Source organism: Bombina bombina, chromosome 10 (genome assembly GCF_027579735.1).
Source record: "Bombina bombina isolate aBomBom1 chromosome 10, aBomBom1.pri, whole genome shotgun sequence".
Classification (NCBI taxonomy): domain Eukaryota; kingdom Metazoa; phylum Chordata; class Amphibia; order Anura; family Bombinatoridae; genus Bombina; species Bombina bombina.
The window spans coordinates 135,828,982-135,852,247 of record NC_069508.1 but is presented as its reverse complement, the minus strand read 5'-3'; the positions used below and the strand labels follow the sequence as shown (position 1 = coordinate 135,852,247).

The 23,266-nt window shown below is 40.4% G+C and overlaps 1 protein-coding gene across 1 annotated transcript in view; it reads left to right on the top strand.

Annotated features, from left to right (window-relative positions):
* The window catches only part of MSH4 (mutS homolog 4), a 195,132-nt gene that overhangs the window by 36,652 nt on the left and 135,214 nt on the right, over positions 1 to 23,266 (top strand). Inside the window, exons 5-6 of the mRNA XM_053693186.1 lie at positions 123 to 238; positions 11,055 to 11,228. Of these exons, the coding sequence (XP_053549161.1) occupies positions 123 to 238; positions 11,055 to 11,228 (290 nt within the window). The remainder of the gene's footprint in view (positions 1 to 122; positions 239 to 11,054; positions 11,229 to 23,266) is intronic.

The following is a 23,266-nucleotide window of genomic DNA, read 5'->3' as shown; positions in this document are numbered from 1 at the left end:
CAATAAAAGTTTTAAAAAAAAACTTTTTTAAGGAGCACAATTTTATGTGGTTTAATTCTTTATTTTGTTTAACCATTATAAACATAATGATACATTTGTAATATTTGTTGTTTGCTTTGTAGAACGTGTCATTTACTACTGTACAAAGGAAATACTTCAATGAAACAAAAGGTTTGGAATACATTGAACAATTATGTGTACCAGAATTCAGTGCCGTTGTAATGGAAGTTCAGTCCAAGTAGGTTTTAAATAAACAATTGCTTAATTTGTGTTAATCTAATATCAAAATTAAACCAAACTTTTAAATACTTTAAAAACAAACAGCCAGATTACGAGTTTTGCGTTATGGCTGGCTCGCTAATAACTTGTACGTTATTTCTTCTGTTATGTGTGATCAGTCCACGGGTCATCATTACTTCTGGGATATTATCTGCTCCCCTACAGGAAGTGCAAGAGGATTCACCCAGCAGAGTTGCTATATAGCTCCTCCCCTCTACGTCACCTCCAGTCATTCTCTTGCACCCAAAGACTAGATAGGAGGTGTGAGAGGACTATGGTGATTATACTTAGTTTTTATAACTTCAATCAAAAGTTTGTTATTTTACAATAGCACCGGAGCGTGTTATTACTTCTCTGGCAGAGTTTGAAGAAGAATCTACCAGAGTTTTTCTTATGATTTTAACCGGAGTAGTTAAGATCATATTGCTGTTTCTCGGCCATCTGAGGGAGGTAAAAGCTTCAGATCAGGGGACAGCGGGCAGTTGAATCTGCATTGAGGTATGTAGCAGTTTTTATTTTCTGAATGGAATTGATGAGAAAATCCTGCTATACCGTTATAATGACATGTATGTATACTCTACACTTCAGTGTTCTGGGGATGGTATTTCACCGGAATTACTCTGTAAAAATACATTACACCTTTTAATAGGTATTTAATTCATGTTAAACGTTTTTGCTGGAATGTAGAATCGTTTGCATTTCTGAGGTACTGAGTGAATAAATATTTGGGCATTATTTTTCCACTTGGCAGTTTGCTTGTTTTGATTATGACAGTTTCGTTTCTCTCTCACTGCTGTGTGTGAGGGGGAGGGGCCGTTTTTGGCGCTCTTTGCTACGCATCAAAAATTTCCAGTCAGTTACACTTATATTTTCTGCATGATCCGGTTCATCTCTAACAGAACTCAGGGGTCTTCAAACTTCTTTGAAGGGAAGTAGATTCTCTCAGCAGAGCTGTGAGATTTATATAGTGACTGTGTTTTAAAACGTTGCTCTGTGATTTTTATGTTTAAAATTTAATTAGTGTTGCTTTACTAATGGGAACAAACCTTTGCTAACAAGTTATGTTGTTTTTAAAGAGTGATGCTATAACTGTTTTTCAGTTCATTATTTCAACTGTCATTTAATCGTTTAGTGCTTCTTTGAGGCACAGTACGTTTTTGTTAAATAAGATTGTAACCAAGTTGCATGTTTATTGCTAGTGTGTTAAACATGTCTGATTCAGAGGAAGATACCTGTGTCATTTGTTCCAATGCCAAGGTGGAGCCCAATAGAAATTTATGTACTAACTGTATTGATGCTACTTTAAATAAAAGCCAATCTGTACAAATTGAACAAATTTCACCAAACAGCGAGGGGAGAGTTATGCCGTCTAACTCGCCTCACGTGTCAGTACCTGCGTCTCCCGCCCGGGAGGTGCGTGATATTATGGCGCCTAGTACATCTGGGCAGCCATTACAGATAACATTACAAGATATGGCTACTGTTATGACTGAAGTTTTGGCTAAGTTACCAGAACTAAGAGGCAAGCGTGATCACTCTGGGGTGAGAACAGAGTGCGCTGATAATTCTAGGGCCATGTCTGATACTGCGTCACAGCTTGCAGAGCATGAGGACGGAGAGCTTCATTCTGTAGGTGACGGTTCTGATCCAAGCAGATTGGATTCAGATATTTCAAATTTTAAATTTAAATTGGAAAACCTCCGTGTATTACTAGGGGAGGTCTTAGCGGCTCTTAACGATTGTAACACTGTTGCAATACCAGAGAAAATGTGTAGGTTGGATAAATACTTTGCGGTACCGGCGAGTACTGACGTTTTTCCTATACCTAAGAGATTAACTGAAATTGTTACTAAGGAGTGGGATAGACCCGGTGTGCCGTTCTCACCCCCTCCAATATTTAGAAAGATGTTTCCAATAGACGCCACCACACGGGACTTATGGCAAACGGTCCCTAAGGTGGAGGGAGCAGTTTCTACTTTAGCTAAGCGCACCACTATCCCGGTGGAGGATAGCTGTGCTTTTTCAGATCCTATGGATAAAAAATTAGAGGGTTACCTTAAGAAAATGTTTGTTCAACAAGGTTTGATATTGCAACCCCTTGCATGCATCGCGCCGATTACGGCTGCGGCAGCATTTTGGATTGAGTCTCTGGAAGAGAACCTTAGTTCCGCTACGCTGGACGACATTACGGACAGGCTTAGAGTCCTTAAACTAGCTAATTCATTCGTTTCGGAGGCCGTAGTACATTTAACCAAACTTACGGCTAAGAATTCAGGATTCGCCATTCAGGCACGTAGGGCGCTGTGGCTAAAATCCTGGTCGGCTGATGTAACTTCTAAGTCCAAATTACTTAATATACCTTTCAAGGGGCAAACTTTATTTGGGCCCGGTTTGAAAGAAATTATCGCTGACATTACAGGAGGTAAGGGCCACGCTCTACCTCAAGACAAAGCCAAAGCTAAGGCTAGACAGTCTAATTTTCGTCCCTTTCGGAATTTCAAAGCAGGTGCAGCATCAACTTCCACTGCACCAAAACAGGAAGGAGCTGTTGCTCGTTACAGACAAGGCTGGAAACCTAACCAGTCCTGGAATAAGGGCAAGCAGGCCAGAAAACCTGCTGCTGCCCCTAAGACAGCATGAACCGAGGGCCCCCGATCCGGGACCGGATCTAGTGGGGGGCAGACTCTCTCTCTTCGCCCAGGCTTGGGCAAGAGATGTCCAGGATCCCTGGGCGCTAGAGATCATATCTCAGGGATACCTTCTAGACTTCAAATTATCTCCCCCACGAGGGAGATTTCATCTGTCAAGGTTGTCAACAAACCAAATAAAGAAAGACGCGTTTCTACGCTGTGTACAAGATCTATTATTAATGGGAGTGATCCATCCGGTTCCGCGGTCGGAACAAGGACAAGGGTTTTACTCAAACCTGTTTGTGGTTCCCAAAAAAGAGGGAACTTTCAGGCCAATCTTGGATTTAAAGATCCTAAACAAATTCCTAAGAGTTCCATCGTTCAAAATGGAAACTATTCGGACAATCTTACCCATGATCCAAAAGGGTCAGTACATGACCACAGTGGATTTAAAGGATGCTTACCTTCACATACCGATTCACAAAGATCATTACCGGTATCTAAGGTTTGCCTTCTTAGACAGGCATTACCAGTTTGTAGCTCTTCCATTCGGATTGGCTACGGCTCCAAGAATCTTCACAAAGGTTCTGGGTGCCCTTCTGGCGGTTCTGAGACCGCGAGGAATTTCGGTAGCTCCGTACCTAGACGACATTCTGATACAAGCTTCAAGCTTTCAAACTGCCAAGTCTCATACAGAGTTAGTTCTGGCATTTCTAAGGTCGCATGGATGGAAAGTGAACGAAAAGAAGAGTTCTCTCTTGCCTCTCACAAGGGTTCCATTCTTGGGGACTCTTATAGATTCCGTAGAAATGAAGATTTATCTGACAGAAGACAGATTAACAAAGCTTCTAAATGCATGCCGTGTCCTTCATTCCATTCAACTCCCGTCAGTAGCTCAATGCATGGAGGTGATCGGCTTAATGGTAGCAGCAATGGACATAGTTCCCTTTGCACGCCTACATCTCAGACCGCTGCAATTGTGCATGCTGAGTCAGTGGAATGGGGATTACTCAGATTTGTCCCCCACTCTGAATCTGGATCAAGAGACCAGAAACTCTCTTCTATGGTGGCTTTCTCGGCCACATCTGTCCAGGGGGATGCCTTTCAGCAGGCCGGACTGGACAATTGTAACAACAGACGCCAGCCTTCTAGGTTGGGGCGCTGTCTGGAATTCTCTGAAGGCTCAGGGACAATGGAGTCAGGAGGAAAGTCTCCTGCCAATAAACATTCTGGAATTGAGAGCAGTTCTCAATGCCCTTCTAGCTTGGCCCCAGTTAAAGACTCGGGGGTTCATCAGGTTTCAGTCGGACAACATCACGACTGTAGCTTACATCAACCATCAGGGAGGGACAAGAAGCTCCCTAGCAATGATAGAAGTATCAAAGATAATTCGCTGGGCAGAGTCTCACTCTTGCCACCTGTCAGCAATCCACATCCCGGGAGTGGAGAACTGGGAGGCGGATTTCTTGAGTCGCCAGACTCTTCATCCGGGGGAGTGGGAACTTCATCCGGAGGTCTTTGCCCAAATACTTCGACGTTGGGGCAAACCAGAGATAGATCTCATGGCGTCTCGCCAGAACGCCAAACTTCCTCGCTACGGATCCAGATCCAGGGATCCGGGAGCGGTTCTGATAGATGCTTTGACAGCACCTTGGAACTTCAGGATGGCTTATGTGTTTCCACCCTTCCCGCTGCTTCCTCGATTGATTGCCAAAATCAAACAGGAGAGAGCATCAGTGATTCTAATAGCGCCTGCATGGCCGCGCAGGACTTGGTATGCAGATCTAGTGGACATGTCATCCTGTCCGCCGTGGTCTCTACCTCTAAGACAGGACCTTCTGATTCAGGGTCCATTCAAACATCAAAGTCTAACTTCTCTGAAGCTGACTGCTTGGAAATTGAACGCTTGATTTTATCAAAACGTGGGTTTTCTGAGTCGGTTATTGATTCCCTGATACAGGCTAGGAAGCCTGTTACCAGAAAGATTTACCATAAAATATGGCGTAAATACCTATACTGGTGTGAATCCAAAGATTACTCCTGGAGTAAGGTTAGGATTCCTAGGATATTGTCTTTTCTACAAGAAGGTTTAGAAAAGGGTTTATCGGCTAGCTCATTAAAGGGACAGATCTCAGCTCTGTCCATCTTGTTACACAGGCGTCTGTCAGAAAATTCAGACATCCAGGCCTTTTGTCAGGCTTTAGCTAGGATCAAGCCTGTGTTTAAAACTGTTGCTCCGCCATGGAGTTTAAACTTAGTTCTTAACGTTTTACAGGGTGTTCCGTTTGAACCCCTTCATTCCATTGATATAAGATTGTTATCTTGGAAAGTTCTATTTTTAATGGCTATTTCCTCGGCTCGAAGAGTCTCTGAGTTATCAGCCCTACATTGTGATTCTCCTTATCTGATCTTTCACTCAGACAAGGTAGTTCTGCGTACTAAACCTGGGTTCTTACCTAAGGTTGTCTCTAACAGGAATATCAATCAAGAGATTGTTGTTCCCTCCTTGTGTCCAAATCCTTCTTCAAAGAAGGAACGTCTTCTACACAATCTGGATGTAGTTCGTGCCCTCAAGTTCTACTTGCAGGCAACTAAAGATTTTCGCCAAACTTCTTCCCTGTTTGTCGTTTATTCTGGACAGAGGAGAGGTCAAAAAGCTTCTGCTACCTCTCTCTCTTTTTGGCTTCGTAGCATAATACGTTTAGCCTATGAGACTGCTGGACAGCAGCCTCCTGAAAGAATTACAGCTCACTCCACTAGAGCTGTGGCTTCCACTTGGGCCTTTAAGAATAAGGCCTCTGTTGAACAGATTTGCAAGGCTGCAACTTGGTCTTCGCTTCATACTTTTTCCAAATTTTACAAATTTGACACTTTTGCTTCTTCGGAGGCTATTTTTGGGAGAAAGGTTCTTCAGGCAGTGGTTCCTTCTGTATAATGAGCCTGCCTATCCCTCCCGTCATCCGTGTACTTTTGCTTTGGTATTGGTATCCCAGAAGTAATGATGACCCGTGGACTGATCACACATAACAGAAGAAAACATAATTTATGCTTACCTGATAAATTCCTTTCTTCTGTTGTGTGATCAGTCCACGGCCCGCCCTGTTTTTTAAGGCAGGTACATATTTTTTAAATTATAATTCAGTCACCACTACACCCTTGGCTTCTCCTTTCTCGTTGGTCTTTGGTCGAATGACTGGAGGTGACGTAGAGGGGAGGAGCTATATAGCAACTCTGCTGGGTGAATCCTCTTGCACTTCCTGTAGGGGAGCAGATAATATCCCAGAAGTAATGATGACCCGTGGACTGATCACACAACAGAAGAAAGGAATTTATCAGGTAAGCATAAATTATGTTTTTCACCGCTCACCTTTCATAGCGCTGCTATTACAGGTTTGCAAAAACCCGGCTTGTGCAGGAGATATGGTTGCGTTGAGCTCCATACCTCACCCAAATACAAGCAGTGTTTTGACGTGCTTGTGCACAATTTCCCCATAGACATCAATAGGGAGAGCCGGCTAAAAAAAAAGCCTAACACCTGCAATCGCGGAGCGTAAAGCTCCATAACGCAGCCCCATTGATGTCTATGGGGGAAAAAAAATGTATGTTTAAACCTAACACCCTAACATAAACCCCGAGTCTAAACACCCCTAATCTGCTGCCCCTGACATCGCCGCCACCTACATTACACTTATTAACCCCTAATCTGTCGCCCCCAATGTCGCTGCCACCTACTTACACTTATTAACCCCTAATCTGCCGCCTCCAATGTCGCCACGCCACTATACTAAAGTTATTAACCCCTAAACCTCTGGCCTCCCACATCACTAACACTAAATAAATATATTAACCCCTAACGTAACCCTAGCTCTAACCCTAACGTAACCCCACCCCCTAACTTTAACATAATTTAAATAATTCTAAATAAAACTTACTATTAATAACTAAATAATTCCTATTTAAAACTAAATACTTACCTGTAAAATAAACCCTAAGTTAGCTACAATATAACTAATAGTTACATTGCAGTTAGCTTGTTAGCTTAGGTGTTATTTTTATTTCACAGGTAAGTTTGTATTTATTTTAACTAGGTAGACTAGTTTGTAAAAAGTTATTAACTATTTACTAGCTACCAAGGTAAAATAAATACAAATTTACCTGTAAAATAAAACCTAACCTCAGTTACACTAACACCTAACATTACAATAAAATTAAATAAATTAAATTAACAAAATACAATTATCTAAATTACAAAAAAAATAAACACTAAATTACACAAACTAAAAAAAGAAATTATCAAAACTAAAAACGAATTACTCCTAATCTAATAGCCCTATCAAAATAAAAAAGACCCCCCAAAAAATAAAAAAAAACCCTAGCCTACACTAAACTGCCAATGGCCCTTAAAAGGACCTTTTGCTGGGCATTGCCCCAAAGAAATCAGCTCTTATAGCTGAAAAAAAAATACATACAGCCCCCCAACAGTAAAACCCCCCACCACCCACACAACCAAACGCCCCAAATAAAACCCTATCTAAATAAACTTAAGATCCCCTTTGCCCTGAAAAGGGCATTTGGATGGGCATTGCCCTTAAAAGGGCATTTAGCTCTTTTACATTGCCCAAAACCCTAAGCTAAAAATAAAACCCACCCAATAAACCCTTAAAAAATCCTAACACTAACCCCCGACGATCCACTTACAGTTTTTAAAGACCGGACATCCATCCTCATCCAGGCGGCAGAAGTCCTCATCGAAGCCAGCATAAGTCCTCCCCGAAGCCGGCAGAAGTCTTTATCCAAGCGGGCAGAAGTCTTCATCCAGATGGCATCTTCTATCTTCATCCATCCGGCGCGGAGCGGGTCCATCTTCAAGATATCCGGCGCAGAGCATCCTCTTCTTACGATAGTTGCTGAAGAATGAAGTTTCCCTTTAAATGACGTCATAAAACATGGCGTCCCTTACATTTTGATTGGCTGATAGAATTCTATCAGCCAATAGGAATTAAGGGGGGAAAAATCATATTGGCTGTTGCAATCAGCCAATAGGATTGAGCTTTCATCCTGATCAGAAGCTGCCGTCTGGATGAAGACTTCTGCCCGCTTGAAAGAAGACTTCTACCGGCTTCGAGGAGGTCTTCTGCCCGCTTGGATGAAGATTTCTGCCGGCTTCGATGAGGATTTCTGCTGCCTGAATGCTTAGGTTTAGGGAGCTTAGGTTTATTTAGATAGGGTTTTATTTGGGGGGTTTGGTTGTGTGGGTGGTGGGTTATACTGTTGGGGGGTTGTTTGTATTTTTTTTTACAGGTGAAAGAGCTGATTTCTTTGGGGCAATGCCCCGCAAAAGGCCCTTTTAAAGGCCATTGGCAGTTTAGTGTAGGCTAGGGTTTTTTTTTATTGGGGGGGGGGTTATTTTGATAGGGCTATTAGATTAGGAGTAATTCGTTTTTATTTTTGATAATTTCTTTTTTTATTTTGTGTAATTTAGTGTTTATTTTTTTTGTAATTTAGATAATTGTATTTTGTTAATTTAATTTATTTAATTTATTGTAATGTTAGGTGGTACTGTAACTCAGGTTAGGTTTTATTTTACAGGTAAAATTGTATTTATTTTAACTAGGTAGTTATTAAATAGTTAATAACTATTTACTAACTAGTCTACCTAGTTAAAATAAATACAAACTTACCTGTGAAATAAAAATAACACCTAAGCTAACTACAATGTAACTATTAGTTATAATGTAGCTAGCTTAGGTTTTATTGTTTTATTTCACAGGTAAGTATTTAGTTTTAAATAGGAATTATTTAGGTAATAATAGTAGTTTTTTTTTTAGATTTATTTTAATTATATTTAAGTTAGGGGGTGTTAGGGTTAGGGTAACGTTAGGGTTAGGTTTAGGGGTTTAATATGTTTATTATAGCGGCGGAGTAGGCAGACGGCCGATTAGGGGTTAATTATATATAAATAGTGTTTTTGATGCGGGAGGGCGGCGGTTTAGGGGTTAATAATTTTATTATAGTGGTGACGATGTCGGGGAGCGGCGGAATAGGGGTTAATACATTTTTAAGTGGCTGCGATGTCCGGAGCGACAGATTAGGGGTTAATCATTTCATTTTATTATTTGCAATGCGGGAGGGCCTCGGTTTAGGGGTTAATAGCTAGTTTATGGGTGTTAGTGTACTTTGTAGCACTTTAGTTATGAGTTTTATGTTGCAGCTTTGTAGCGTAAAACTCATAACTACTGACTTTAGATGGCGGTACAGATCTTGTCATTTTAGGCTGTAACGCTCGCTTTTTGGCCTCCCTGCAAAACTCGTAATACCGGCGCTATGAATGTCCCATTGAAAAATTAGTTTTTTAAACATTAGGTACTGACATTGCGTGACGGCCAAAAAAGTGTGCGGTACAGCCATTCTGACAAGACTTGTAATAGCAGCGGTAGGGAAAAAGCATCGTTATGGGCCATAACAATGTTTTTTCACTCATAATGCCAAACTCGTAATCTGGCTAAATATTTGTCTTTTTGATCATTTAAAAAATTGAAAATTAGACATTTTGCTAATTTTTTTTATCTCTTTTTATTTTTAATTTCATATTTGTTTGACTCCCTTGTCCTCTTTTCTTTTTGTTGTCATCATTATTATGATTATTTATAGAGAGTAATATTTTCTGTAACACTATACAAGGGTGTACAACATAAACTATTTAAAATATTATGTAAACATGCCTACTAAAATTCTGGTACAGGAAGGTGAGAGGGGCATCTGGAATGGTGACCAACCTTTGTGGACAAGGGTGAGCCGCAGGTGATTTATGGGCAAAGTATGGCATGTTGTCAGTGGGACCAGGGTAGTCAATGAGAAATGGGATATTTGCCCTGATTCGGGAAGCTGCTGAAATAACAGTGGCAGACCTCCAAACCCGCAATATCGGGGATATTTACAGTATAGCACTAGTTGCAAAATCAATACAGATATTGCTACTAATGTATAACTATCAGCACATTACTTAAAAAGTGTTATTTCAATAAAAATATATGTAACTCTATCTAACTGCAACACACACACGGGGCTCCATTTATCAAGCAGCTTTTGAGTGCCTTTGGTGCAGTTGATATTTAAGAAGCAGCAGTCATCAGAAAGCTTTTTCATAACCTATGTGTCAGCTCTGAGCTTGCGGATTAAAATCACCCTGGACTGGTCCTAATGGGGTGATTGACAGCCCCATCTCTCTCGCTATTGGCGGCACAGGTTGTGTGCTTCCCAAAATGCCAGGTGGACAGGTTCCTGACAGCCCGGCATTTGATAAATTGAGCTCATGGACTGCGTTAACCCCATTAACCCACTATAAAAGGAAGCAGTCACTGATAGGGGCCATGTTGCATGTTGTTCAGGTTGTCAATGTTTCTGGTTTGCTGTGGAGTCTATAGAGATGTGATGTAAGGTAAAAAGAGCGCAAATCTGCCATTTTAGACTTGTATGGTTGTTTTATTTGGCATGTCAGTTCCCGTGTTTGTTAACTGACAGCCATTATCAGTTTTTAAAGGCGCCATTGTGGGGAAATGGAGATCAAATGTTCTTAGAGTTATTAAGCTCTGCTATGTTTGACTCAAAAAGATTGTGATCACTTTGATTTAAAAAACAATTAACAATCCTGTTTTTCCAATATTAAACAAGAAATTCTGAAAGCGTGGAATCAACCCCTTTGCCACAGTTGCACTTTTGCAACACTCCTGTATCCTGCTCTAGGTGAGGATACTCTCAGCCATTGAAGCATACACAAGTATGCCTGTTTCTCATGTGACTGCTGTTGCCGATTTATTTGAAGGCTGTTTTCTGCTCGGGACCAGCAATTCTCTGTCTCTTGCGGGAGATAAACATATATAGTTCTAGGGTGTGTAGTGCATAAATTACAGCTCTAACAAATTACAGCATGCCATTTATCCACTACAATTTATTTTTAAGAAACTTAAGAATGTGCAGATTGTTGGCCTGTGAGTGTTAAATATAGCTGTATAGAAAGGGAAAAAAAGTAAATTAAATATATATATATATATTCAAATTACTTAACATCTGTAATCTGGATGTTTGTCTTAGTAGTATACATAATCTTTTTAATTATTTTTGTTTATATATATATTTTTTATCAAGATACTACTGCTTAGCTGCTGTTGCTGCTTTACTCAAATATGTAGAATTTACTCAGAATTCAGTATATGCTCCAAAATCTCTCAAGTTTCGATTCCAAGGGAGTGAACAAACGGCAATGATAGACTCAAAATCTGCACAAGACCTTGAATTGTTAGTCAACAACAGAGATTCCAGGTAACGTGTAATTTGTATAAGGTATGTGTGGTTTATATATCCATTGTTAACAGTCTTGTTGTTAAGTAAAAAATACGCTGTTGCATTGTAACTTTTGAAACTCTTCATTATAATTGGCATATTTGCACCATATACTATGCACAAAAAGACATTATTTCAACAGAAGATATCTTAATGACAAACATGAGTATTGAAAGGGACAGTAAAGTCAAAATTAAACTACCATGATTCAGATAGAGCTGGTTATTTTAAAGAATTTTTCTATTTACTTTTATGTATCCTTTGTTGAAAAGGTAGTCTCAAAAGCAGCAATGCCCTACTGGGAGCTAGCTGGTCATTAATGACTGTGTCTTACCAATGACTGTCTGTTTCTATTTTTCCAAACAAAGGAGAGTGGGATACTTTGATTGAATGGACATTAAACACTAAAGACCAGATTACAAGTGGAGTGGTATTTAACGCTTCCGCTCGCATGCTAACTCCACTAGAAGCAAGCATTTTGCTCTCGCGAAATCCTGAAGCACTCAAAAAGCCAAACTTTGAATATTGCACGTGCGTTAACGTATTCCCCCAATGGAGCAAAAAAGTGTGAAAAAAACCTTCTTCAGCACAAATCCGATTGCATATTCTCAAGTGCGCTAACCCAACATGAAAATATTAATATTTCACCTTACAATGTTCTTCACATAGAAAAATATGTTCTATTTATTCATAAATATATATTTCTTTATGTATATATTTTGTTTTTTTGCACAAATATATATTTATACATACAGTATATATATATATATATATATATATATATATATATATATATATATATATATATATATCATTATATATAGTTATAGATATATACAGATATATCTATTTAAAAGTACATAGAACCTATTCTGCTATGTGCAGAACATTTGAATGTTAAATATTTACAGTAAATACACAGTATAACACTTTATTAAATATGAATATTGCATAAATATGATGTATCATGTTTTCATCTGCTTGATGGCAAAGGGATCCAATGCACTTATATATATGTCTATATATGTATACATATGTTTTTATGTGTTTATATGTGTGTATATACATCTGTAAATACATATATACACATAAATACATAAATACATATGTACACACATATAAACTTATATACAGTAAATACAAACATATGCATATTTAGACATGTACTGTATATGTATCTCTGTTATAGCCCTTTGCAGCTTTTTTTTAACACCTGAGACCTCATATCTTTGAGCTCTTATAACTTTTTTCTGCAATTTTTTTTAAAATCATTTTTGTTAGATGTTGTTATTTTGAGTGTAACTGTACTTTGTAATGTATTTTTGATATACCAGAACTCTGAAGACGCGATATCACAATGAGTGTTAACTTCAATTACACTTAAGCGATCGTGTTTACTTTAAACTTGTAATATGAGCGCTACAACCAATGCGCTCAAACAGATGCAATAACCCATTTCTCCAACATAGGTGTGTCCGGTCCACGGCGTCATCCTTACTTGTGGGATATTCTCTTCCCCAACAGGAAATGGCAAAGAGCCCAGCAAAGCTGGTCACATGATCCCTCCTAGGCTCCGCCTACCCCAGTCATTCTCTTTGCCGTTGTACAGGCAACATCTCCACGGAGATGGCTTAGAGTTTTTTAGTGTTTAACTGTAGTTTTTCATTATTCAATCAAGAGTTTGTTATTTTCAAATAGTGCTGGTACGTACTATTTACTCAGAAACAGAAAAGAGATGAAGAATTCTGTTTGTATGAGGAAAATGATTTTAGCAACCGTAACTAAAATCCATGGCTGTTCCACACAGGACTGTTGAGAGCTATTAACTTCAGTTGGGGGAACAGTTTGCAGTCCTTTGCTGCTTGAGGTATGACACATTCTAACAAGACGATGTAATGCTGGAAGCTGTCATTTTCCCTATGGGATCCGGTAAGCCATGTTTATTACGATTGTAAATAAGGGCTTCACAAGGGCTTATTTAGACTGTAGACCTTTTTTTGGGGCTAAATCGATTGATATTAACACTTATTTAGCCTTGAGGAATCATTTATTCTGGGTATTTTGATATAATAATATCGGCAGGCACTGTTTTAGACACCTTATTCTTTAGGGGCTTTCCCTAATCATAGTCAGAGCCTCATTTTCGCGCCGGTATGGCGCACTTGTTTTTGAGGACAGCATGGCATGCAGCTGCATGTGTGTGGAGCTCTGATACATAGAAAAGTCTTTCTGAAGGCATCATTTGGTATCGTATTCCCCTTTGGGCTTGGTTGGGTCTCAGCAAAGCAGATTCCAGGGACTGTAAAGGGGTTAAATATAAAAACGGCTCCGGTTCCGTTATTTTAAGGGTTAAAGCTTCCAAATTTGGTGTGCAATACTTTTAAGGCTTTAAGACACTGTGGTGAAATTTTGGTGAATTTTGAACAATTCCTTCATACTTTTTCGCAATTGCAGTAATAAAGTGTGTTTAGTTTAAAATTTAAAGTGACAGTAACGGTTTTATTTTAAAACGTTTTTTGTGCTTTGTTATCAAGTTTATGCCTGTTTAACATGTCTGAACTACCAGATAGATTGTGTTCTGACTGTGGGGAAACCAAGGTTCCTTCTCATTTAACTATATGTATTTTATGTCATAAAAAAATTTAGTAAAAATGATGCCCAAGATGATTCCTCAAGCGAGGGGAGTAAGCATGGTACTGCATCATCCCCTCCTTCGTCTACACCAGTCTTGCCCATACAGGAGGCCCCTAGTACATCTAGTGCGCCAATACTCCTTACTATGCAACATTTAACGGCTGTAATGGATAATTCTATCAAAAACATTTTAGCCAATATGCCCACTTATCAGCGAAAGCGCGACTGCTCTGTTTTAGAAAATTCTGTAGAGCATGAGAACGCTGATGATATTGTTTCTGAAGGGCCCCTACACCAGTCTGAGGGGGCCAGGGTGGTTTTGTCTGAGGGAGAAATTTCAGATTCAGGAAACATTTCTCAACAAGCTGAACCTGATGTGATTACTTTTAAATTTAAGTTGGAACATCTCCGCGCTCTGCTTAAGGAGGTGTTATCCAATTTGGATGATTGTGATTATCTGGTCATTCCAGAACCACTATGTAAAATGGAAAAGTTCTTAGAGGCCCCGGGGCCCCCCGAAGCTTTTCCTATATCCAAGCGGGTGGCGTACATTGTTAGTAAAGAATGGGACAGGCCCGGTATACCTTTAGTACCTCCCCCCATATTTATAAAATTGTTTTCCTATAGTCGACCCCAGAAAGGACTGATGGCAGACAGTCCCCAAGGTCGAGGGGGCGGTTTCTACTCTACACAAGCGCGCCACTATACCCATAGAAGATAGTTGTGCTTTCCAAGATCCTATGGATAAAAAATTAGAAGGTCTGCTAAAGATGTTTGTTCAGCAAGGTTCCCTTCTACAACCAATTGCATGCATTGTCCCTGTCACTGCAGCCGCGTGTTTCTAGTTTGATGAGCTAGGAAAGGCGATTATTAGTAATTCTTCTTCTTATGAGGAGATTATGGACAGAATTCGTGCTCTTAAATTGGCTAATTCTTTCACCCTAGACGCCACCTTGCAATTGGCTAGGTTAGCGGCGAAAAAATTCTGGGTTGGCTATTGTGGCGCAGAGCGCTTTGGTTAAAATCTTGGGCAGCGGATGCGTCTTCCAAGAACAAATTGCTTGACATTCCTTTCAAGGGGAAAACACTCTTTGGCCCTGACTTGAAAGAGATTATCTCTGATATCACTGGGGGCAAGGGCCACGCCCTTCCTCAGGATAGGTCTTTTCAAGACCAAAAATAAACCTAAGTTTCGTCCCTTTCGCAGAAACGGATCAGCCCCAAGGGCTACGTCCTCTAAGCAGGAAGGTAATACTTCTCAAGCCAATCCAGCCTGGAGACCTATGCAAGGCTGGAACAAAGGAAAGCAGGCCAGGAAACCTGCCACTGCTACCAAGACAGCATGAAATGCGGGCCCCCGATCCGGGACCGGATCTGGTGGGGGGCAGACTCTCTCTCTTCGCTCAGGCTTGGGCAAGAGATGTTCTGGATCCTTGGGCGCTAGAAATAGTCTCCCAAGGTTATTCTCTGGAGTTCAAGGGGCTTCCTCCAAGGGGGAGGTTCCACAGGTCTCAGTTGTCTTCAGACCACATAAGAAGACAGGCATTCTTACATTGGGTAGAAGACCTGCTAAAAATGGGAGTGATTCATCCTGTTCCATTAGGAGAACAAGGGATGGGGTTCTACTCCAATCTGTTCATAGTTCCCAAAAAAGGAGGGAACGTTCAGACCAATCTTAGATCTCAAGATCTTGAACAAGTTTCTCAAGGTTCCATCGTTCAAGATGGAAACCATTCGAACACTTCTTCCTTCCATCCAGGAAGGTCAATTCATGACCAAGGTGGATTTCAAGGATGCGTATCTACATATTCCTATCCACAAGGAACATCATCGGTTCCTAAGGATTGCATTCCTGGACAAGCATTTCCAGTTCGTGGCGTTTTCTTTCGGATTAGCCACTGCTCCTAGGATTTTCTCATAGGTACTAGGGTCCCTTCTGGCGGTGCTAAGACCAAGGGGCATTGCTGTAGTACCTTACTTGGACGACATTCTGATTCGAGCGTCGTCCCTTCCTCAAGTAAAGGCTCACACGGACATTGTCCTGGCCTTTCTCAGATCTCACGGATGGAAAGTGAACGTGGAAAAGAGTTCTCTATCTCCGTCAACGAGGGTTCCCTTCTTGGGAACTATAATAGACTCCTTTGAAATGAGGATTTTTCTGACAGAAGCCAGAAAAACAAAACTTCTAGACTCTTGTCGGATACTTCATTCCGTTCCTCTTCCTTCCATAGCGCAGTGCATGGAAGTGATAGGTTTGATGGTAGCGGCAATGGACATAGTTCCTTTTGTGCGCATTCATCTAAGACCATTACAACTGTTCATGCTCAGTCAGTGGAATGGGGACTATTCAGACTTGTCTCCGAAGATACAAGTAAATCAGAGGACCAGAGACTCATTCCGTTGGTGGCTGTCCCTGGACAACCTGTCACAAGGGATGACCTTCCGCAGACCAGAGTGGGTCATTGTCACGACCGACGCCAGTCTGATGGGCTGGGGCGCGGTCTGGGGATCCCTGAAAGCTCAGGGTCTTTGGTCTCGGGTAGAATCTCTTCTACCGATAAATATTCTGGAACTGAGAGCGATATTCAATGCTCTCAAAGCTTGGCCTCAGCTAGCGAGGGCCAAGTTCATACATCAACCATCAGGGGGGAACAAGGAGTTCCCTAGCGATGGAAGAAGTGACCAAAATCATTCTATGGGCGGAGTCTCACTCCTGCCACCTGTCTGCTATCCACATCCCAGGAGTGGAAAATTGGGAAGCGGATTTTCTGAGTCGTCAGACATTGCATCCGGGGGAGTGGGAACTCCATCCGGAAATCTTTGCCCAAGTCACTCAACCGTGGGGCATTCCAGACATGGATCTGATGGCCTCTCGTCAGAACTTCAGAGTTCCTTACTACGGGTACAGATCCAGGGATCCCAAGGCGGCTCTAGTGGATGCACTAGTAGCACCTTGGACCTTCAAACTAGCTTATGTGTTCCCGCCGTTTCCTCTCATCCCCAGGCTGGTAGCCAGGATCAATCAGGAGAGGGCGTCGGTGATTTTGATAGCTCCTGCGTGGCCACGCAGGACTTGGTATGCAGATCTGGTGAAATATGTCATCGGCTCCACCATGGAAGCTACCTTTGAGAGACCTTCTTGTTCTAGGTCCGTTCGACCCACTCCAGCTGACTGCTTGGAGATTGAACGCTTGATCTTATCAAAGCGAGGGTTCTCAGATTCTGTTATTAATACTCTTGTTCAGGCCTGAAAGCCTGTAACCAGAAAAGTTACCACATAATTTGGTATATCTGTTGGTGTGAATCTGCAGGATTCCCTTGGGACAAGGTTAAGATTCCTAAGAGTCTATCCTTCCTTCGAGAAGGATTGGAAAAAGGATTATCTGCAAGTTCCTTGATGGGACAGATTTCTGCCTTGTCTGTGTTACTTCACAAAAAGCTGGCAGCTGTGCCAGATGTTCTAGCCTTTGTTCAGGCTCTGGTTAGAATCAAGCCTGTTTACAAAATTTTGACTCCTCCTTGGAGTCTCAACCTAGTTCTTTCAGTTCTTCAGGGGGTTCCGTTTGAACCCTTACATTCCGTTGATATTAAGTTATTATCTTGGAAAGTTTTGTTTTTGGTTGCAATTTCTTCTGCTAGAAGAGTTTCAGAATTATCTGCTCTGCAGTGTTCTTCTCCTTATCTGGTGTTCCATGCAGATAAGGTGGTTTTGCATACTAAACCTGGTTTTTTTCCAAAAGTTGTTTCTAACAAAAACATTAACCAGGAGATAGTTGTGCCTTCTTTGTGTCCTAATCCAGTTTCAAAGAAGGAACGTTTGTTGCACAACTTGGATGTAGTTCGTGCTCTCAAATTTTACTTAGCAGCTACTAAGGATTTCAGACAAACTTTGTCTTTGTTTGTTGTTTATTCTGGTAAACGGAGAGGTCAAAAAGCAACTTCTACCTCTCTCTCCTTCTGGATTAAAAGCATTATCCGATTGGCTTATGAGACTGCCGGACGGCAGCCTCCTGAAAGAATCACAGCTCACTCCACTAGGGCTGTGGCTTCCTCATGGGCCTTCAAGAACGAGGCTTCTGTTGATCAGATATGTAAGGCAGCGACTTGGTCTTCACTGCACACTTTTTCTAAATTTTACAAATTTGATACTTTTGCTTCTTCTGAGGCTATTTTTGGGAGAAAGGTTTTGCAAGCCGTGGTGCCTTCCATTTAGGTGACCTGATTTGCTCCCTCCCTTCATCCGTGTCCTAAAGCTTTGGTATTGGTTCCCACAAGTAAGGATGACGCCGTGGACCGGACACACCTATGTTGGAGAAAACAGAATTTATGTTTACCTGATAAATTACTTTCTCCAACGGTGTGTCCGGTCCACGGCCCGCCCTGGTTTTTTTAATCAGGTCTGATAATTTATTTTCTTTAACTACAGTCACCACGGTAACATATGACGCCGTGGACCGGACACACCGTTGGAGAAAGTAATTTATCAGGTAAACATAAATTCTGTTTTCTCCAACATTGGTGTGTCCGGTCCACGGCGTCATCCTTACTTGTGGGATATTCTCTTCCCCAACAGGAAATGGCAAAGAGTCCCAGCAAAGCTGGCCATATAGTCCCTCCTAGGCTCCGCCCACCCCAGTCATTCTCTTTGCCGTTGCACAGGCAACATCTCCACGGAGATGGTTAAGAGTTGTTTTTTTTTTTTTCTGGACAAGCATTACCAGTTTGTGGCCCTCCCATTCGGGTTGGCCACTGCTCCAAGGATTTTCACAAAGGTGCTAGGGTCCCTTCTAGCGGTTCTAAGACCAAGGGGCATTGCAGTAGTACCTTACTTGGACGACATTCTAATACAAGCGTCGTCTCTGTCAAAAGCAAAGGCTCATACGGAGATCGTTCTAGCCTTTCTCAGATCTCGCGGATGGAAGGTGAACAAAGAAAAAAGTTCTCTGTCCCCGTCAACAAGAGTTCCCTTCTTGGGAACAATAATAGATTCCTTAGAAATGAGGATTTTTCTGACAGAGGTCAGAAAATCAAAACTTCTAAGCTCTTGTCAAGTGCTTCATTCTGTTCCTCGTCCTTCCATAGCGCAGTGCATGGAAGTAGTAGGATTGATGGTTGCAACAATGGACATAGTTCCTTTTGCACGAATTCATCTAAGACCATTACAACTGTGCATGCTCAAACAGTGGAATGGGGATTATACAGACTTGTCTCCAATGATTCAAGTAGATCAAAAGACCAGAGATTCACTCCGTTGGTGGCTGACCCTGGAAATCTATCCCAGGGAATGAGCTTCCGCAGACCAGAGTGGGTCATTGTCACGACCGACGCCAGTCTGGTGGGCTGGGGCGCGGTCTGGGAATCCCTGAAAGCTCAGGGACTATGGTCTCGGGAAGAGTCTCTTCTCCCGATAAACATTCTGGAACTGAGAGCGATATTCAATGCTCTCAGAGCTTGGCCTCAACTAGCAAAGGCCAAATTCATAAGGTTTCAATCAGACAACATGACGACTGTTGCATATATCAATCATCAGGGGGGAACAAAGAGTTCCCTGCTGATGAAAGAAGTGACCAAAATAATTCAATGGGCGGAGGATCACTCCTGCCACTTGTCTGCGATCCACATCCCAGGAGTAGAAAATTGGGAAGCGGATCTTCTGAGTCGTCAGACATTCCATCCGGGGGAGTGGGAACTCCATCCGGAAATCTTTGCCCAAATAACTCAATTATGGGGCATTCCAGACATGGATCTGATGGCGTCTCGTCAGAACTTCAAGGTCCCTTGCTACGGGTCCAGATCCAGGGATCCCAAGGCGACTCTAGTAGATGCACTAGTAGCACCTTGGACCTTCAACCTAGCTTATGTATTCCCACCGTTTCCTCTCATTCCCAGGCTAGTAGCCAGGATCAATCAGGAGAGGGCCTCAGTGATCTTGATAGCTCCTGCGTGGCCACGCAGGACTTGGTATGCAGACCTGGTGAATATGTCATCGGCTCCACCATGGAAGCTACCTTTGAGACAGGACCTTCTTGTTCAGGGTCCATTCGAACATCCAAATCTGGTCTCCCTCCAACTGACGGCTTGGAGATTGAACGCTTGATTTTATCAAAGCGTGGGTTTTCAGATTCTGTTATAGATACTCTGGTTCAGGCCAGAAAACCTGTAACTAGGAAAATTTACCATAAGTTTAACACCCATATTCACATCAAAAAATTTGTTAGGAACATAACACTCAAAAGATTCTTTATGAAAAGTCCACTAGAGAAACAGAGTATCACACATAATACTGAGACAAATAAATTTCAACATACCAATTTAAAAACAAAATCTAAGTTTTATCCAACATATGCTAAGGGGAACTACATTGATACGTTTGAAAAAATAGTACTTAATGAAGTAAAGAAATGTCAACTACCTAAAATAAGACAACAAAATATAAACAAAAAAGAAAGAGAGGCATTAAATAGACTTCAAAAAGATCTTGAAATAACTATAAAACCGGCGGACAAGGGTGGGGGGGTTGTTGTAATGGATACAGAAAAATATTTGGTAGAAGCATATCGTCTCTTGGGAGATGAGAAAACTTATAAAAAATTACCCCTAAATCCAACTTTGAAGTTTACTAACATTCTAAACAAAATTTTAAGTGAAGGAAGTAAAAAAGGTGTATTAAATGAAAAAGAATTTAATTATTTAACTCCAAAACACTCTAAAACACCAATTTTTTATTTTCTACCCAAGGTCCATAAAAGCCTCACAAACCCACCAGGTAGGCCGATTATATCTGGCATTAATTCCATCTCAGCCAACCTCTCCCAGTATGTCGACAGATTCCTACAGCCACATGTGTCCAAACTTAAATCACATCTTAAAGATTCAACTCAGGTACTAAATATTTTGAATTCACTAAAATGGGAAAAAGAAATGTTAATAGCTACATGTGACGTATTGTCTCTGTATACCGTGATAAATCATTCACAAGGACTACAGGCAGTAAAATATTACTTAGATAAAGATGAAAATATGGAACAACAACAAAAAGATTTTATTCTTGATAGCATTAAATACATTTTAGAACATAATTTCTTTTCTTTTAATAACCAATTTTATATACAAGTGGAAGGGACCGCCATGGGTACGAGGTTCGCACCGAGTTATGCCAATCTCTTTATGGGTTTTTGGGAAGATAATTTCTTCAAAGATGACACACTCGGTGCGAGCCTCGTACTGTACAAACGGTACATAGACGATCTTTTGATCGTTTGGAGAGGTCCAGAGAAAGATTTAATTGAGCTTTTTAAAAAAATGAATGTAAATAATTATGGTCTCAAATTCACTAATCAATATAGCCGAGAGCAAGTCAACTTTCTAGATCTTGAAATTATGGTAATTAATGGCGAGATAGAAACCAAAACGCACTTTAAAGAAGTAGAGTGCAATAACCTAATACACGCAGAAAGCTGCCATTTGAAAATATGGAAGGATAATATCCCATATGGACAGACCTTACGGATTAAAAAAAAATGCTCTAGAGTAGAGGATTTTGAGAACCAGGTTACAATCTTGGCAGAAAAATTCCACAGCAGAGGTTATGAAGTTAATAATGTAAATATAGCTATTGACAAAGCCAGAAAGACAAATAGAGAAAATCTTTTGGATTACAAAGTTAGAACTAAAGATACTACTGACAAAATCAAAGTCCCTTTTATTACTGATTACAATGCTGATCATTCCATTATCAAAAAGATAATAAGAAAAAATTGGTACTTGCTGAAAGAAGACAACATAATTGGTGCACAACTAGAAGATAAACCCACATTCATTTTTAAAAAAGCAAGGAATTTTAGAACAATGCTAGCTCCAAGTGAACTTAGGAGAAGCACAATAGTCAACTCTCAGACAGATATGATGGGAAAGAAACCGACTGGTTTCTTTCCCTGCTATACATGCAAATCATGTAAACACAGCTCAAAAATGAAGGCTCTTAGAATTAATAACTCCAAAAATACTCTTATCATAAAAGAAGTTATAAGATGTACACACAAAAATATTATTTACGTATTGAAATGCTCATGCAATCTGTTCTATTTTGGTGAAACTACCCGATGTCTTTAAGACAGAATAAGGGAACACTTGTTAAACATAGAAAAAGGGAGAGATGACACCTCATTATATAAGCACTTTAAAGACACTCATCATGGGAATACCAAAGATTTAAGCTATTGGGGGGTACAAAAAATTAAAGGACACTGGAGGGGGGGGTAACACAGAGAAAACTCTATTAATTAAAGAAGCGGAATTAATTTATAAATATAGCACTTTATATCCACTAGGACTTAACTCAGAACTAGATCTTTCACCTTTTTTTATTTGAATGAAACACGTTTAAATCTAAAATTAAACCTCACTTGCTTTTTTCATTCTCTTTCTCTCTTTTCATCTATATTTTTTTCATTTTATTATTTTTATTTTTTTTATTATTATTTTTTATAATTTCACATTAACTTATGGGTAGCACTGTCATTTAACTAAACTGTATACCTTGTTTCATAAATTTAGAACAAGTTTGCTTACCTTTTAAAATAGGGCATATGTAAATATTTTATCTATGTGTATTTATATGTCGGAATGACATTAGGTTTCGTATGTTTTCTACGAAGGATGTACCATATCAATAAGATCTGTATATACATTGGATAAACCAACTTCATTTATATTCAATTTTGGCATGTTGAAATTTTAATATACAATGTCTTAAAATATGAAAACTTGTAGGGAACACACTGTAATAGAGATTTTGTGTATTTGTAAAGATATGTACCAGAGGAATCTGTTTTACTATCAATATGTTTTTATTTTGAGATACTTTAACCTGAAATAGAGGAAGAAGTATATACCACCTTAAACTCTCCTGTGAATGAGAAACACCAATTAGACACACAGCCAATCACACACCCTTGGAATATTTAAAAGGCCTTTACTACAAGTCACAATCATCTTGATAAAGCCCACAGGTGGGTGAAACGCGTCGATTACCTTGTGACTTTGTAGCAGCATACTAAGAGTGAATAAAGTTCACCCCATCTAGGAACAACATCGCTATTTTTAACCCGGGTTAATTTCTTTACTATAAATTTCTGACAGTGTGGATGAATCTGAATATCCAACTATACCTGCAAGCTTAAACCTATGAATAAGGGGCTTGTGCATCGAAGAAGCTGAAAAAATCTACAATTTGGTAACACTGAATATCAGCACGCTACTATACAGCCTACATAAGAAACAATACGGACCAGGCGTGACGTCAGACGCCGTCCGTAAACGGCCGTCCATACACACGTGTGAGATCTGTGTTTGCAACTCGGGAGAGACTGTCTTGGCTCCCG